Source organism: Culex pipiens, chromosome 2 (genome assembly GCF_016801865.2).
Source record: "Culex pipiens pallens isolate TS chromosome 2, TS_CPP_V2, whole genome shotgun sequence".
In the NCBI taxonomy this organism is placed as follows: domain Eukaryota; kingdom Metazoa; phylum Arthropoda; class Insecta; order Diptera; family Culicidae; genus Culex; species Culex pipiens.
Genome location: NC_068938.1, coordinates 71071634 through 71087670, shown reverse-complemented (window position 1 = coordinate 71087670; position 16037 = coordinate 71071634). Strand labels below are relative to the sequence as shown.

At 37.1% G+C, this 16037-nt stretch overlaps 1 protein-coding gene across 3 annotated transcripts in view; it reads right to left on the bottom strand.

Annotated features, from left to right (window-relative positions):
- Positions 1 to 15098, bottom strand: part of LOC120422518 (probable nuclear hormone receptor HR38) — a 202302-nt gene extending 187204 nt beyond the window's left edge. The window contains exon 1 of one of the 3 annotated variants that reach the window (XM_039585976.2): positions 13431 to 15098. In XM_039585976.2, coding sequence (XP_039441910.1) covers positions 13431 to 13716 — 286 coding nt within the window. In that variant the 5' untranslated portion in view covers positions 13717 to 15098. The remainder of the gene's footprint in view (positions 1 to 13430) is intronic. The other 2 variants (XM_039585985.2, XM_039586009.2) reach the window with 2 other exon arrangements.
- Between the last annotated feature and the right edge of the window lie 939 nt (positions 15099 to 16037).

The following is a 16037-nucleotide window of genomic DNA, read 5'->3' as shown; positions in this document are numbered from 1 at the left end:
CAAAAGTAACTGTTTAAGCTATATTTTTTTGAATAATGTTCTGATCAATCAAAACAGATTTCGGTTACAGCGGTATTTGCACTTCAGAAGGAACTGGTCAAGAAAAACATCAAATGGGCAGCAGCGGCACTGAAGGCAAGCCAGAGAGAGTAAAGCAAAGTCCCAAGAAATCGTCCTCTCTCCTTTGTTCTGCTGTTCGTAAAGCCATTTCTTGACCGCTTTTCTTAGGAAGTGCGTATTGGCCCTACAACAGGACAAAACAATTAGTACACCGATTTCCAAATTTATTGCTCTAAAATCTCCTGTACCTATTCAGACTGCAGTCCCGAATATCCCCAGTTGGCGGTAGTGACTTAAAGATAATTTTTAAATTAAATAATTAAATATAAAACATAAAATTCTAAACTTATCCAAAGTGTTACACTGTCTGGTATAATTTTATTTCTTGTTGTTTTAGACAGTTTCAATGAAATTGTTAAAGCTTTTGTAGTCATGTTATATAAATAAGTAAATAAATAAATCAATAAAAATAAAAATAGTGGTTCATTTAAATTCCAAAGCACACCAAAGAACCATTTTTTTAATGTTTTTTAAACTATTTAAAGACTACTGTCCTTGTTCAGATTGAAGTGTAGCTTATCACCAATTAACAGTTTTGATCTAATTCTATGATATAAGCTAGAAAAACGTAACAAATATAATGGAAACATAGATTTTAAGACTGTTTCAAAAATTTCCCGGGATCCGGAAATTCCCGGGATTAAAAAAATATTTTTCCCGTTTCCCGGGAAATTCAAAACCCGGGAAAATAAGACGCCCTAGCTGATTCGATTATCTGAAGTAAAATTTTCCAGAAACCTTCGGACAATCGAAGTTGCATTGTTAAACTTACAATTTTGGTGGATTTTCTGGAAATATTTCATCGCACAAATTTAATGACACATGTCAGGCTGACGTTTGGCGATGAAGTGTCAATCCTTGCCAAACTTTTTGCCGACATGGCATGAGAAACCTTACCGATGAAACGTTTAAAAAAAATGTAATAATAACAATTTGATAACAATTTGAAATACATTTTCCTGCATTTGAAATAATATTTAGCATGTTAAAATAATAATACCATGGCTTGTGATTTCAATTTTCCTTTTTTTTTGCTTCCCCCCCCTCGATTTTGGCCAGAGCCGAGGAACATAATCTTACAAAATTGTAACTGCTTTATCTCAAAAAAACTAAAAAAATCTTAACAAGATAAATGTATTCGTAATATTGAAAATTATTAAAAATTAATTGAAAATAAGTGAAGTATAGTTATTTGTAGGACTGAAAGGGCCCAGAGCGACCTCCTTTTAAAACAAAATATTTTTATTCTGAGAAATAGTTGAATTTAAACTTACAATTTATTAACAATTTTTAAAACAAAAATGTTTTTTAGCCAATGCTGAATGGCTAAACATAATTTGGAAAATTTTATGTTAAAACATATCAAGTCACTTTTTGCACTTTATTTTATTTTATAATTAACATTATTACAGGGATAAAAATCTGACAACTCTATGTTGTCGAATTTGTAAACATTGAAATGTTTCGAAAATCGTAAACATATTTTTTCCGAATTTGGACACAAGAAAAGTGTGAATTTTGCGAAAAAAAAACTTTCAGAGATGGTCTTTTATGAGTACTCATTCAAAAAATCGATAAAACTGCAAATTTCTAGTTAAAATTAAAGTTATTTTGCAGTCAAACATGTTTTTGTTTTTATTTTTTTATATTTCTCAAAATTCATAACTCAACGGTAAAATCTTTGCCCGTTGTTTCCAATGGCTCAAAAAATCCTCTTATTTTGGATTTAGGAAAATTTGTTTAATTTTTTTTTAAATTGCCTTTTTTTATTTTTTGATAATCCTCAGCTTTACCTGCAACTTTGCCAGAAATACTAAATTGATCCGGAAATTCCTTTGAAATATACAGATTTTCGAATATTTATGTATAATTTTTGTATAGATAGTTGCAAGAAAATGTATGACGACTTGTATGAGTGAATCAATGACAAAATACAGATAGATAAAATTGCACAAAATCGGTATATTTTGTTAAGAATAACTTAATTTCGTCAGCTGTGTGCTATCTTGTGACAACGACCATTTAGTACTTTTCGAGAAAATCGATTTTTAAAGTTTGATGATAAATATTTTCAAAACTATGAATGGTGGAGCCAAATTTTTTGAAGCAATCGGTTCGTATACTATCGTTTAATCAACGCTCCAAGTTTCAACTAATTTGGTTACACCAGTTAAAAGATACAGTAAATTATGTAATCCAAAATCTGAAAAGCACGTGTCACAAGTGTGTTTCTAAAGTAAAATTGTACTACGTGTCACAAGTGTGTACAGAATTTCCATACAAACTAAAATAGACTTAAATCAATAGTTTAACCGACTTATTCAGTATATTTTCAAAAACAAAAGATTGCATTGCTTTCAGAAAATGTGTATCAACATAAATTTGTGAAAAACAAGAAAAATTTTCCACATTTTCCAACAACATGTATGACGTGTCACAAGTGTGCACGATCATTTTGATGATAAATTGGTCTATGTCACAAGTGTGTATTGCGATATCCGGGAAACGGAAGCGAGTATCCAAAATCGGGTTCAAGCATCTTGTAGTGTTTGTTAAGTATAGCAAAACGTCATCATTAACTCATTTTCGACCAAAATGGTCTATGTCACAAGATAGCACACAGCTGACGATTTGTTGCTAATAACAACAAAATCTGTTTTTGGTTTCAGATTTCAATGTTTACCAAACAATTTAGCTACCTTTTCGGTTAATGTTTTTCAAAAAATGGTTTTACCAAGAAATGTTCAAACAATAGTTATTAAAACAGCAACAACAATTGATAGAAACCTCAATCAGCATTAAATAACTCACAAATGATCCCTTAGTCAACCAATTTTCTTTATAGAGAACTAGCTTCAATGTCGTTGAGCACCGTGTTATTCTCGCGGGTTCGCGTACGGTTCACGTTCGCTCGATTTATAATCTAATCCTGCGTAACAGTTAGTAGCATCTCGTGCAAACTTAGTCTCAAACTAGACAGCAGGACGGAGGAGGGACAGCGGGCGCGCATTGATAGCTAGCGTTAAATTTGATGATATAGACGGCGGCGCGGTACGGTTCACTCCTACCTCCAGAGCAAGGCTAATCTGGTTCGACGGTTTGAAGAATGGGCTGGGGCTTGAGTGATCGTGACGTCGTCGACTACGTCGGACTGCAGCACGACCGACGCCACCAGAAAGAAGGGGGCATGTAAAGTTTTGATTTTATTATTAGAAATTAATTGAAAATTAAATATTTCATTACGTGGTGGTCCGGCCAATTACAGCCGGCATGGGCGGTCTTCACGTGGCAGTAAAAACACAAAACTGAACAAATAGAGCTGGGATTGGGGGAGGGGGAGGGGGAATTTCTCCTCTTTCACCGTGGTTGCCTTAATTTGATTTGCGGTTAAGGAAGGGCCTGCCCAGACTACAGCTCGGACAAACTGCCTTAAATTACTTACCAATATAATGCCGGGTGCTGCCGCTGTCCGGTACCGCGAATTAAAACGGGTTCTTGCGCGTAATTTAAAACCATTCCCGTCCAACGCGGAGTTCAGAGTCGGAGGAACCACTTTGTTCTACGCGCGGCAGCTGGCCATCACGGGTTTCAGCTCCGTGACACGCGTTGGCACAGCAGTCAGTGACGGCATGAAAACAAAAGCAAACGACAATGGCCCGCCAACTGTCGTCGGCTCATGTGAAAGCTAAAGGAGCAGGCGTGGTGTCGTGCACGTCTTCTTCTTCTGCTTTTGACACTCACTAAATAATGACAATAATGAGTGTCATTTGACACATTAGCTTCGGGTGACACGAAGGAACGTGCGTGCCGTCGAGCCATGGCTTGTGACACTACAGGCAGTTCTCATTTTAAATAAAAAAAAAGAAATTTACTAGTTTGAAAAGTATGTTAGTTAAAAGGAGCATATTCCGGCTCATTTTCTCCAAAACAACACAGATCTCACCTCTGTCAAACTACACTGTCAAGTCCCCAAGGTTCGTGCACTTGTCGGTGGCCAACTCCTAACTATATTTTAATTACGTCCCATGTTGTACCATAACAACTCCCACGTGATCCACTCCCCCACCTCATCTCACCTCCCCAAATAGAATTCAAATTCGCGAACGCGGATGCGGTAATTAGTTGTCATCGTCGTCAACTGCCAAAAACTCACGGGAGAATCCAATCAAATCGCTGGATCACCATCCCTCCATCGGCGCGTAGATTTTCGGGAACGTGCGCGGTAACACGCGGGCTTGTCAACGAGACTCCCCCCGGGAAAACCGAAATCTTCGAGCGCGCAGATTGATCAACGGATGTCAACTGCGCGCCATGACGGACTCCCGCGCTGGAAGGAGCCAGTTTCGCGGATGTCATGCCCGGGAGTTGACATCGAGCGGCATAATCCGTCAGGAGAGCGCCAACGCACCGAAACAGTGTTGACAGATTTTGGGGAAAATGATCAACAATTTTATACTCTTAATTTGTAACAGATTAACCATTTTTCTGTATTTCATGGAATTAATGCTGCTCACAAACGCATAGTTGTCTCATCGGGAACAATTCTCTAAGTTTAAGGACTTTTCATAAGAGTTTTTACTTTGTCCATCGTTTCCTTGTGTCCAAATAATCATTTTGCATCATCGGGGGTTTTTGGGTTCGTCTACATTCAAATTTGAAAGCTGTTCAACAAAAAAAGTCTTGTGAAAACGTTTGAAAATCCGTATTTTGAAAGTTGTAGGTTGAAAAGGACTTTTAACAAAAATATAATCGGAAAAATAATCCCAATTTTTTCACATTTTATCACAAAAACCTGATTTGACAGATTTTCCCCTTTCGATTTTTTATCTTTTTCTGGTTAATGTGAAAAATAAATTTTATATTTTTGGTCTTAATTTCGAAATTTTTAAACAAAAAGTATCACAAATACTTTGTACACCATTTCGAATGTGCTACGATCAAAAATTTGCAAATTATCATCAATTTATGAAAAAAAATATTTTTTCCTAGGCTGTTGCGTATTTAACCAACCTTTGTTCAAAAAATCCAAATTTGTTTTAAGATGAAAAAGTATTTATTTTATTAAAAATGCAAAATTAATTGATTAAAAATGATTTCAACCAGTTTTTTCAATGAAAATTTCAACAAAAAATTCAAATTTATTTTGTTATGGCTTAACTTTATCCTAAAAACAATTTATATTTAGATATTATAGCGTTTATTTCAAGTAAGTATTTAACATCAAGAACCCTTTTATCAAAGATTTTTTTTATCGTGATCAGAAGGCTCTTTTGAAGAAAACGATTGGGAAATAAGAATAAAACAAATTTAATTTCAAAATGGGTTAACAAAATAATGATTGTTTAGTTATTGCAACAACAACAAAAATCAAGGGATTAAAACATTAACAACCCAATTTTAAATTAATTAGAGAACATTGTGTAACGTTTACTTATACATTTTTAATCAAATGAAGGATTTTTAATCAATTTAAAATTTCAATATTTGTGACTACAGATCGGAGAATGCAAAATTATCAAGGAAAAAAGAAATGTTGAGCTTAAAAATTTTTCCAGATTTGTGAAATTAGCACAAGGCCTTGTAAATATTTTTCAAAGTTAATTTCGCCCCATTTAAAAATCAGTACGAAAAATCGGTGAGCATATAAATATTTTTCAAAAACATTGAAATTTTAATGAAAATAGTACTCTAATGAATGAAACCAAATTAAAATTTATTTTACTGCGTTTGAGCTAGCTTTAAATATTTTATATTTTTGTGGAATCCGATGTACAGTACAGCAATATTTTTTTAAAGAAAAAATCGTCAATACTATGAAATTTTCAAAACTTATGCTTCTAAAATAGCTGATATAGTGTAAAATATATTTTAAACACTTTTTTTCATTTAAAGGATAAAACCATGGCATGTATTTTAGTTTCTTTGATATTTTTAATTTTTTAATTTAAGTCTTTCAAGCCTGATATGACCTAAATATCAAAATTTCTAAAACAAGCGTATAAATTTCGCATGGCCATAAGGCGTCATCCATAAAGTATGTCACGCTCTAGGGGGGGAGGGGGGGTCTGAGTGACATTGCTTGTTGTAAGTATAGGAAAAGCTTGACAAAGGGGGGGAGGGGGGTAAATTTTTGCTGATTTTAGCGTGACGTACTTTATGGATGAAGCCTAAGAATTATTTTCCCATCATTAACTCAAAAAATATCTTTTTTTGAAAATTCAGGCCTGATAGAGTTTATCTGAGTCGAGGAACATATTTTTTTTTATTTTTTGAAGCAACCATACTGCAATAATATAACTATTTTTCTAATAAAAATTTGTTTAAAATTGTTTTTTTTTTTCATTTTTATCCCCTCTCCCAACCTTTCCCACGTTAGGGACTCAAACTTAAAACAAAATTTGTATCCGCCTAAAAAATTAATATAATGATCAAATGGCATTTCAAAAGGAATTCGATCAAATTGAACCAGACCAACAGGTTCTGTTTGAGTAAATCCATGCAGGGAAATCTATCGGCCCACGGACTTCTAGTTTTTTGTTTTTTTAACAAATCGATATATTTTTATTTTTTTTGTTTAAAAACAAAGTAGGCTCCTTTTGGGTCAAAATAGAGAAATTTCCAAAACCGTCAAAATTTTTCTCGATTTTGATGTAAATGTTTTCAAAATCGACAACATTGTTGTACGAAATCGGAAAAAAATGTTGACGATTGTGGAAACATTTAAATGTTTACTAATTCGAAAACATAGAGTTACCGGATATGCTAACAAGATTTTTATCCGTATATAGAGTGGAAAAATGTTACACTCGAGTGACTTGCAAAAGTATGGTCATAATCAGGCCGTTGCAAGTTTATGCCTACAAAATCGGCCCGAAAAATCAGGAGAAAAACGAATCATTTTTCAAAACACTTCAAAATTAAAAATAAATTGAAGTAGAAATCATATCAACTGCTAACAATTTAAAAAGTATTCAGCTTCATTTATAATAATATTGAGTATGTTTGGACTTGTTTAAAGATATTTTGAATTGTGGTGGTTGAATTTCAATATACAGTACTGAAAAAGGTTATTTTTCTGTGATAAAATCGTCAATGCAAGCCTGATCTACAATGGCCAAATCGCAGAATGTTGCGTCTGTCAATTTCGTCCCTGTTTACTTTGTTACTTTGAAGTCAGACAGGGATTGGGATCACAATTTAACTAAATGTATTTGAATTCGAAAAATGTATTCTATTGGCTAGGCAGGTTTGAATTTGTTTTTGTAACCTTAATAATCAATAATTAAAATTGCAGTATTTTGCAGCTCTGGCATCACTGGTCCCCACCAGTCCAAAATAAGCACTACGACGCCAAGTCCCCTCAACTTCCCGGTAACATAATCAGTAGACGGTTACACGTCACTATTTCATCTCTAATTAAGCGCCAAGAACCTCGTAAATCCATAACTGCCCGATCTGGGTACGTGTCTTAAGATCAGGGCCTCAAATATCATCCTCCGGCTGTTTCAGAACACGAAGCTTATTAATTAAATTTCTATTGCCATAATTTCTGCAATTGTCAGGCGGCGGCGCCCTCCGCGGAATGCGCGGGACAATAAATAACGGTCCCCGCAGAATCAAATATCACACACGTCCAAACGGGTCGGTCCTCTAATCAAAGTGCAAAAGTGAATTCTTCGCTTAGCGCCATGCGCCAATGACCGAGGTTTATGAATCAAACCTCCACCGAAGCCGACCGACGACCGACGTTACGCGTGCATGGTCTCAACGGCGGTCCAGACGACTGTCACCAGCGACATTATTAAGTTATTTGCTCTTTCGATAAGGTTCTTAAGCCGTGAAGGCAAAAGATCACCTTGCCTACAGGGTCGGGTCTGGCCACGTCGCAGCAGCACGTCTTCGTCGACTTCTAGAACCCATCAACAATGACGTATCTGGGAGGCGGTGGCGCCAGCAGATGTCTTCGACGTCGTCGCCGGTGCAAGATCTTTTATAGTGGCAAATAGAGCAGCAAATTTAATTGATGTACCACCGCGGCGTGGCCACTTGGACGTCCAAGCTGGCAGCACACGTCGTTTTTTGGCCAATTGGCGCGTAATTATGATTATTATCATTAATGTCATCGAAACAATCAGGGAACTGGTTTGAACACGGCGGGATCGTTAATCTTGACGGGTTTTGCAACGAGGACGGCGGTTTTTGGTTTTGACTTTTTGGAACCGTCCATCGTCGCCGAAGGTGGCGCCAAGTGAGCTCTGGCGTGTGTAGTCTTGGGCCAATTAATGCAAAGGGAGATTAATGCTGCGCTGGGTTGGAATCTCTTTTGATTGCGGGATTGTAACACGATGCCGTTTAGGTGATCTACGCGGGGTTTATTGTGGACAGAAATAGAATTTGAAGCGGGGTCTCTTGTGCTTCATTTGCTTCTTGTATTATCGAATCAGGTTCTAAATCCTTGTAAGATCTTCCCTCTACTTTTTTTTCAAAAAAGCATAACTGTCTCTCCTGGATACTTGTGCATGTGAGTTCAGCACTTATTTTTAGATTTCATCTCGAAAAAATACACACATAATTGTATTCTCAACTGTTTTTGCAATAAAATTAGAACGGAAGAAAAAGTTTGGATTGATTATTGCAAAAGTTGAGAGATTTGCTTTTCTTGTTGTTTTGTTGTTTTCCAGTGAAACGAAAGTTTCTGGGATAGCAGTTTTAAGAGCACCTAAAAGTTTCAAATATAGATTCCAGTTTACTAATGGTGTTGTTCCAGATGTGTTTTAACATAAACAAAACAAAAATAACCAAATATCATGTACCTAAACAATGGATAAACCTGCTGTCGCAATTCACCCCAGATGACGGTACACACTTAAATGAATTAATCTAATATATAGACTTTGCAAAAACTCAGATCATAATTCTACTTTTTGGTATATTTCAGCTTATTTAAAGCTATGATTTAACGCTTCATGTGAACATAAAACAAATAATCTAGATTTGAATCCATAAAAAAAATCATGTTTTTGAAAATTGTCATAAACACAAATGTCTTGAAATCAAGATTGTGGAATGTTTGGATTCTAAAACAACAAAAAAAACTAATCCAGCAAATTATGAAAATTTTAAAAACTTTAAAATCATTTTTTTCAATTCCGATTTTAAACTGTCAACCTTTCCAGTCCTTCTGGAAAAACGAAACGGTCTGCTTTTCCCTACCAAAAATAACAGATTTAAAAATCAATATCTTTCAATACCAGCACTGAAATGGGTGCTGAAAAGTTGAACTTTTCAACACTTGTAACGGAAAGTAACACTTTTCAATAGTTTTGAACAGTGAATTTACTTAACACATGGATGTTTGACATAAAATTCCATTCAAAAGTGTTTTTTGGAATTGCAAAAAATGTTGATTTTTACAGTACTCGTCGTATTTATCCAAATCGGTGAACCTCGTTGGATAAATGTACGACTCGTGCTGAAAAAAAATGTTTTTGCAACTTGTTTCATAATAGTAGTTTATGCAACAAGTTGCAAAAAGAAGATTTTTTCAGCACGAGTTGTACATTTATCCAACGAGGTTTACCGAGTTGGATAAATACAACGAGTGCTGAAAAAATCAAGTTTTGCAACGAGTTGCTTACAACATTTTTTGCAATTCTGAAAAACGCTTATTTAATGGAATTTTACGTCAAACATTCATGTGTTTAGTAAATTCATCGTTCAAAACAAAACAATATTGAAAAATGTTACATTTCGATACTAGTGCTGAAAAGTTCAACTTTTCAGCACCCATTTCAGTGCTGAAAAGTAGAACTTTTCAGCACTGTTATTGAAAGGTGTTAATTTTCCATTCTGTTATTTTTGGTAGGGAAAAGTAGGCCGTTTCGTTTCTCCAGAAGGGCAGGAAAAGTTGACAGTTTCACAGTGGAATTGCAAAAACTACTATTTTGGCATCCAAAAAGGCCTACTTATTATACCAGAAATAAAAGTGCTGAAAAGTTCATTTAAGCATTCATTTGAGTCCTGAAACGCATTTGTATTAAAAAGAACTATTTTGAGACACTAGTTATTTTGATTTTTGCGCTGTGCGGAAGCAAACTTTTCACTGAAAAATCTTTTCAATGCTGCGAATTGCAAAAAATGTAGTTATTTAAGCATACATCGTGTTTATCGATACATGTACGAAAAATTCTAAAAAAATAATCATTTTGCAATTTTTACTTTCAGATTAAATGTCTGTCGACGTCAGTGATCCATTAAAGTGACAATAAAAAATCGACATCAGGGATACTCCCTGATTCGATTCCTTAGGCAAAGATTTGGCTCAAAATTGGAACAGTTACTTATTTTTACCAAAAGAATCGAGCCAAGGGGTGTCTCTTACGATTTTCCAATTTTTTTTTCTCGTCGCCCTAGTTATTTATCCATCTTTGTTAAATTTTTTTTTTCAGAGAATCACAAATTGATAGAAAAGTCATAAAACCATTGGAAACTGTATAACGAGTATTTCCAAAGGTTTATTTGCCTACTTTTTTGAAAAAAAAAAATGAGCAGTAGACAATGTATTGATCATTACTTTAATTTTTGATTGCTTTTCCAAAAGATCTTATTAACATTACATTTCACTGAAATTACCGGAATTTTAATGGTAATTTATTACATTCAGTTCTTAATCTTAAAATTAAACTTTAAAATCAGTGGTTAATTTTTTATCCAACAGGAAACATTCCCTTTCTCGGCCCTTTTCTATTATTGACTTATCAGAACTTTGATCACGAATTACAGCTTTCATAAAGTGTTTTGGACTGTTTCAAACTAATAAATAGCTCAAATAACAGTTAGCAAGCAACTCTCTATTGTTGATGTATCTGAAAATGCGGTTAAAATAACGGCAAACTGCAAAAGTGACAATAACGGATACATTCCCCTAATTACAATCAAATTTGGTTTATAATCTCATAGTTAATTTGTAAAACTGGAAGTATGCAGTATCAATCAGGTTGTAATTCTAATTAACTTATATCTCAAGAAGAATCAGAAAATCAAAAATCCAATAATCCAATTATCCATGAAACTTTTGTTAATAAGCAAATTTGAGTGGGAATTGTAAATTATCTTCTTATCTTATCTATATATATAAAAAATTTCGACGGTTTTGTTCGAACGCGAATCAGTTCAATACGGAGCGTCGGATCGAGGTGCTTTTTATTGCGTTGGGTTCGTATAAGCCCAAGGAAGGTTTTTACGCTAATAAGTTGACATATTGGCCACTCTGGAACCGATTCCAGAAAATCTGCAGATTGTATGGGAAAAGCTGCGTAAAATCAAATTTTGATCACAGGAGGCCGAATTAGCAAACAAGCAAGAAACGTCAGGAAACCAAAAAAAGGGAAGGACGAAGTTTGCCGGGTAAGGCTTGTATATATATAAAAAATTTCGATGGTTTTGTTCGAACGCGAATCAGTTCAATACGGAGTTACAACTTTGGCCACGCTGGAACCGATTCCGGAAAATCTGCCGATTGTATGGGGAAATTTACGTAATAATCAAAAGAGCTAAAAACGTCAACAAACGATAAAATGGCAAAACGAAGTTTGGCGGGTAAGGCTTGTTTTTAATACAAAATTATGACAACATAAACATAAAGAAAATTTTGACAAACCAGCATGACTCCCTGTTTTAAATAATTATAAAAAATATTTTCTAATAATTATTTTAAATCTAATAAATGCGCAGACGCATATGAAAGTTAGAAAAAAAGAAAATTTCTGAAGGAGAGACAATTTGTGTCTAACCTTTTTTCGTTTTATGACAAATCAAATAAAAAAATGCTAAAACCAAATGATTTCCAAAAGGAAGTTTAAAGGTCCTCAACAACGCATGTTCGCGGAAATGTCCCATACGCAAAAACAGTAATCTGAGAAAAACGCGATTCAAGTTGATCCCATACAGTCATCCCTCATATTCGGAACAGTTTACAGATCGGCCAACGTTCAAAAAATCATAGCAAATCGATAATTGAACTCAATGATTCGCTTTTACCTCTATTTGAAAGCTTTTCTTGCGATCTTTCGAATGCTGTATCGAACAACTGCAAATTTTAACTTTTATATCAAGTTTTAGAAGAAAAACTTTGACCCTTGAAATCCACAAATTCGGAACACTTTTTTCTTACGGATGTAAACAAACTTTGGATCTCTCTAGGAGTAAATATTTGTAACAAAATAATGACTTCACACACTGCAATCAGTAAAACTCAAGCTTAGTGATGTTTTATACATGGTCTGATAACTTTTTTTGTGAAAATATCAGTTAAATTCAGGTATTCCCCAATTGTGGAAGGCACAATAACAACCCACAATTATGGAACAGGCAATTTGGAGACAGTGTTTTGCTGCTCAGGATAAAATAGTCTTGAAATCATGTTTTTTGTTCAAAAAGTACTACTTTTACTAGTGAAATAGCAAGAAAATGTCCAAATAAAAGTCCTAAAAATAGTAGGGTCGAGAGAAAAGCTGCATTTGGCATGCTATTGACAAATTATCACAAAAGTGTTCCGAATTTAGGCTACGTGTTGAGTTTTTGCAAAAAAATAAAATTGCTCCGGTTTTTCAGAACAATACACAGTGGGAAAGAGGGCCTAAAAAATTAACACAACATTGTTTCGCACATACTATCCATTGTTATACATCAAAAGCTTTTTTGCATCTCCGGTGGCCATATCCGGAACCCCATTAGGAAACAGCGTAAACAAGCAGAAAAATGTAGAACGGGAACAAAAAAAAGTATCATTACATTTTCGCATACCGCCAGCATTGGTGACATTGGGTTAGGTAGGTGGAGACATTTCTATGACTCAAAAGTTAAAAGTTTGAATACAAATTTAGATAAATTTTATGTATAAACAAATTTATTGTAAGCCAAGTATCAATCTTTTCATTCCACTAAATATGATGGCATATTTGATAACACAACTTACTTCCCGATTCCTTAAACCGGATCCAACGCATAACGATGAATGAAGAGCATCCAATCAAAATTTTAATACCACCATCTTGTATCTCATAAAATAGTATCCACACTCCGGTGACGTCCCACCCCTGAGACATCCGATAGCGCGTCAATTAGCGAAAATCTGAAGAGTTCGCGGCATTTCAAACCACTAACGATGCCGGCCAAAAGTTGTGGATCCGTCAATAAAATATTTCACAAAGCGTCATGCACAAAGCGTCGAACGAAAAATTGCAACACTGGGATTTATGCGAAAAAAAAGCGAAGAAAAGAAATAATAAGAAAATGAAAACAATACATACACTTTTTCTCGTGAAACAAATGAAAATCCTGCTGCGCCTGGGACTGCTGCTGGTTGTTGTTGTTCAGATCTTGCTGGCCGCCATAGCAGACCGACGGCACCGGATTACCGAACGCGTAGCACGAGTACCCATGTCCACTGACCGACTGACCGACCCGGTACTGACCGGCACTACTGACACCACTGCCGTTATTGTTCAACTCCACAGCCCCAACCGGTGGCACCACTCCGTAATCGTCCAGTGGTTCCTGCTTCACGACAATCAACGACGCCAGACGGGATCGCATGTCCTGTCCTGTACTGCCCTTCTCAACTTGCACAGATCATCACTTGAACGGCGTTGACTTCATGGTTCGGTTCGGCGTATTAAAAGGCGGGGAGCAAGAACTCAAGGATTGTAAACGGAAAAAGTGTTTCACACAAGCACTACTGGCAAAACTAAAGCGGCAAGCGGCACAACATCCAGATATCAAGAAAAACACAAGACAACAGCAATCATAGATAAGAGAGATATAAAGAGAGAGAGAGAGCTTCAGACCTGTTGAAGGTGCTAGGACCCTCTGGTGCTGATCTTGTTCCTCCTCCAGCACGGAAACCACTTCACCGCAGTCGCAATGTTAATCCTTCTGCTTCGCTTCGGGGTGGCTGGTTCAGCCTTACCACACACTCACAGTTCTTCCTTCCAAAATCCACAATTTTCCTCGATATCCACTCACTGTAGGATCACGGACAGTCCTTGTCGTAGAACCTTTCCCCCACAACAAACATCCAGAGTTGATCACCTCCTTAACATCAAACCCTCCAATCAGTTTCACTTTCAACGCCGCACCTCGTGCGCGCTCGGCAGATTCACTTTCGTTTTCACCTCAAGACCTCACTCGACACCGTAACGCGCGCGCGCCTCTTCTTCAGCAGAACTTGCTAGCGCGACAGCAGGACGGGGATCGCCGGAGAAGCTTCGCGGTTCGCATCCGGAAAGCTTTTGATAGCACTGTGCGATCTTCGCGATCCTCTCGGTGGATGCTGCGACACTGACCACACAATAGAGAGAGAGAGAGCGGGCGCGATCGCGCCAAGTTCGGCGCACGAAGTCGCGAACGCGAGAGAGCGAGAGTATAGCCGAACGATCGCGAGTACTCAGAGAGCCGATCGCGCTCTCTGCGTGGGGTAGTGTCCTACACGATCGCGCACGGTGGGGGAGTACCGGGGGGCGGTACCTTTGGAGCGTAGATTTGGAGTTTTGGAGGCGGCCAGTAGAGCCACCGAAGATCGCGGCGAGCCAACTCTCACCACCACCTGTTCAGCGGGAGGGAGAATCCTTCGCGGATTGGTTCACCACTTTCGCTTTCGTTTGCTCCAGTTCGAGAGTCTGCGAACCGGAGTCTGCGGGGTCTTCTTCTGCTTCTTCGCACTCGAGGACGCTGTTATATACTCGAATTCCCCCTACTCCTCTCGGGGGTGCATCGGAAGGTCCCGTTACTGCACTCTCACTTTCGATGCACTCACACTCCGGTTGACCTTCCCGGGAATCTTCGTGGGAAAGGGACGATCCCGTTCACGCGTCAAGGACAAATCCCGCGACGACCCACTTCACAAGGAGATCCTCTCGGAACCGGTTATGCAAAAAAGCGAAGAATGAATCCCAAAAAAAAAAAATCCCCGAAACCTCACGAAATAGAAGAGCCACTGCCACAGCACGATACGGCGTCTCGGACGCAACTGAAACGTATCGTGCCCACCGCCCAAGACTATATCATTCTGCAGGGCAGGTACCAATTTTCCTTTTGCTCGCTCCTTCAGGTCGTCGGATTTCCACCCGAGCACTGCTGTCGTCATAATCCCAGCGTTTTTCCACAGCAGCAGCTGGTGTGAGGGCATCGAAAGCAAAATCGAGACGACTCCTCGTCGGAGCTCCTCTCGCGGCGGTGACGCCGAACCTAACCTTACACAAGAGTAAATCTCCTGGACTACACGGCCACCGCCGCCAGCGAACGAGAGTTGGAGCAGAGAGAGGAGAAAACGCACTGGAGCATAAGGAAGGTTGTGGTAGCAGCAGCATAATGTGTGTCAGTGTGTGAAAGAAGAAGAGCAGACCGGCTAATTGGGGGGAGGGAAATGGGGGACGTGAGAGTGGGTGGGTGGAAGGTCGGTACAATGAAGAATAAGTGAGCGTAAAAGCTCTGGTAGAGTCAGGTTGTGAGAGTTGTGGAATTGATGGTAATTTGTTTGCCTGTTTGATTTTTGCTGAGGAAAATGCAAAGACGGCTGAATAGAATAATAGAAAGATTATCGGGCGATAGAAAGATTGTTTTGTCCCCCCCTCCCCATTCAATTTCCTCAAAAAATGATTGGAAAAAAATTGATTGCAACTTAAATTGCCATTGAAAAATACTTGTAGAAAATACATAAAGTAATTAAGCAATTCTCAACTAATTCGGTCTTATTAATTTTTATTTTTTGTATTTTTTAATCTGGCTGAAACTTCATTTTTAATTTAACTTTTTGTCACTTAAACTTGATTTGCAAAAAAAAACACTATTTTTATTGTTTTTTTATTTAATTTTCTGATATGTTTTAGGGGACATCAAATGCCAACTTTTCAGAAAAC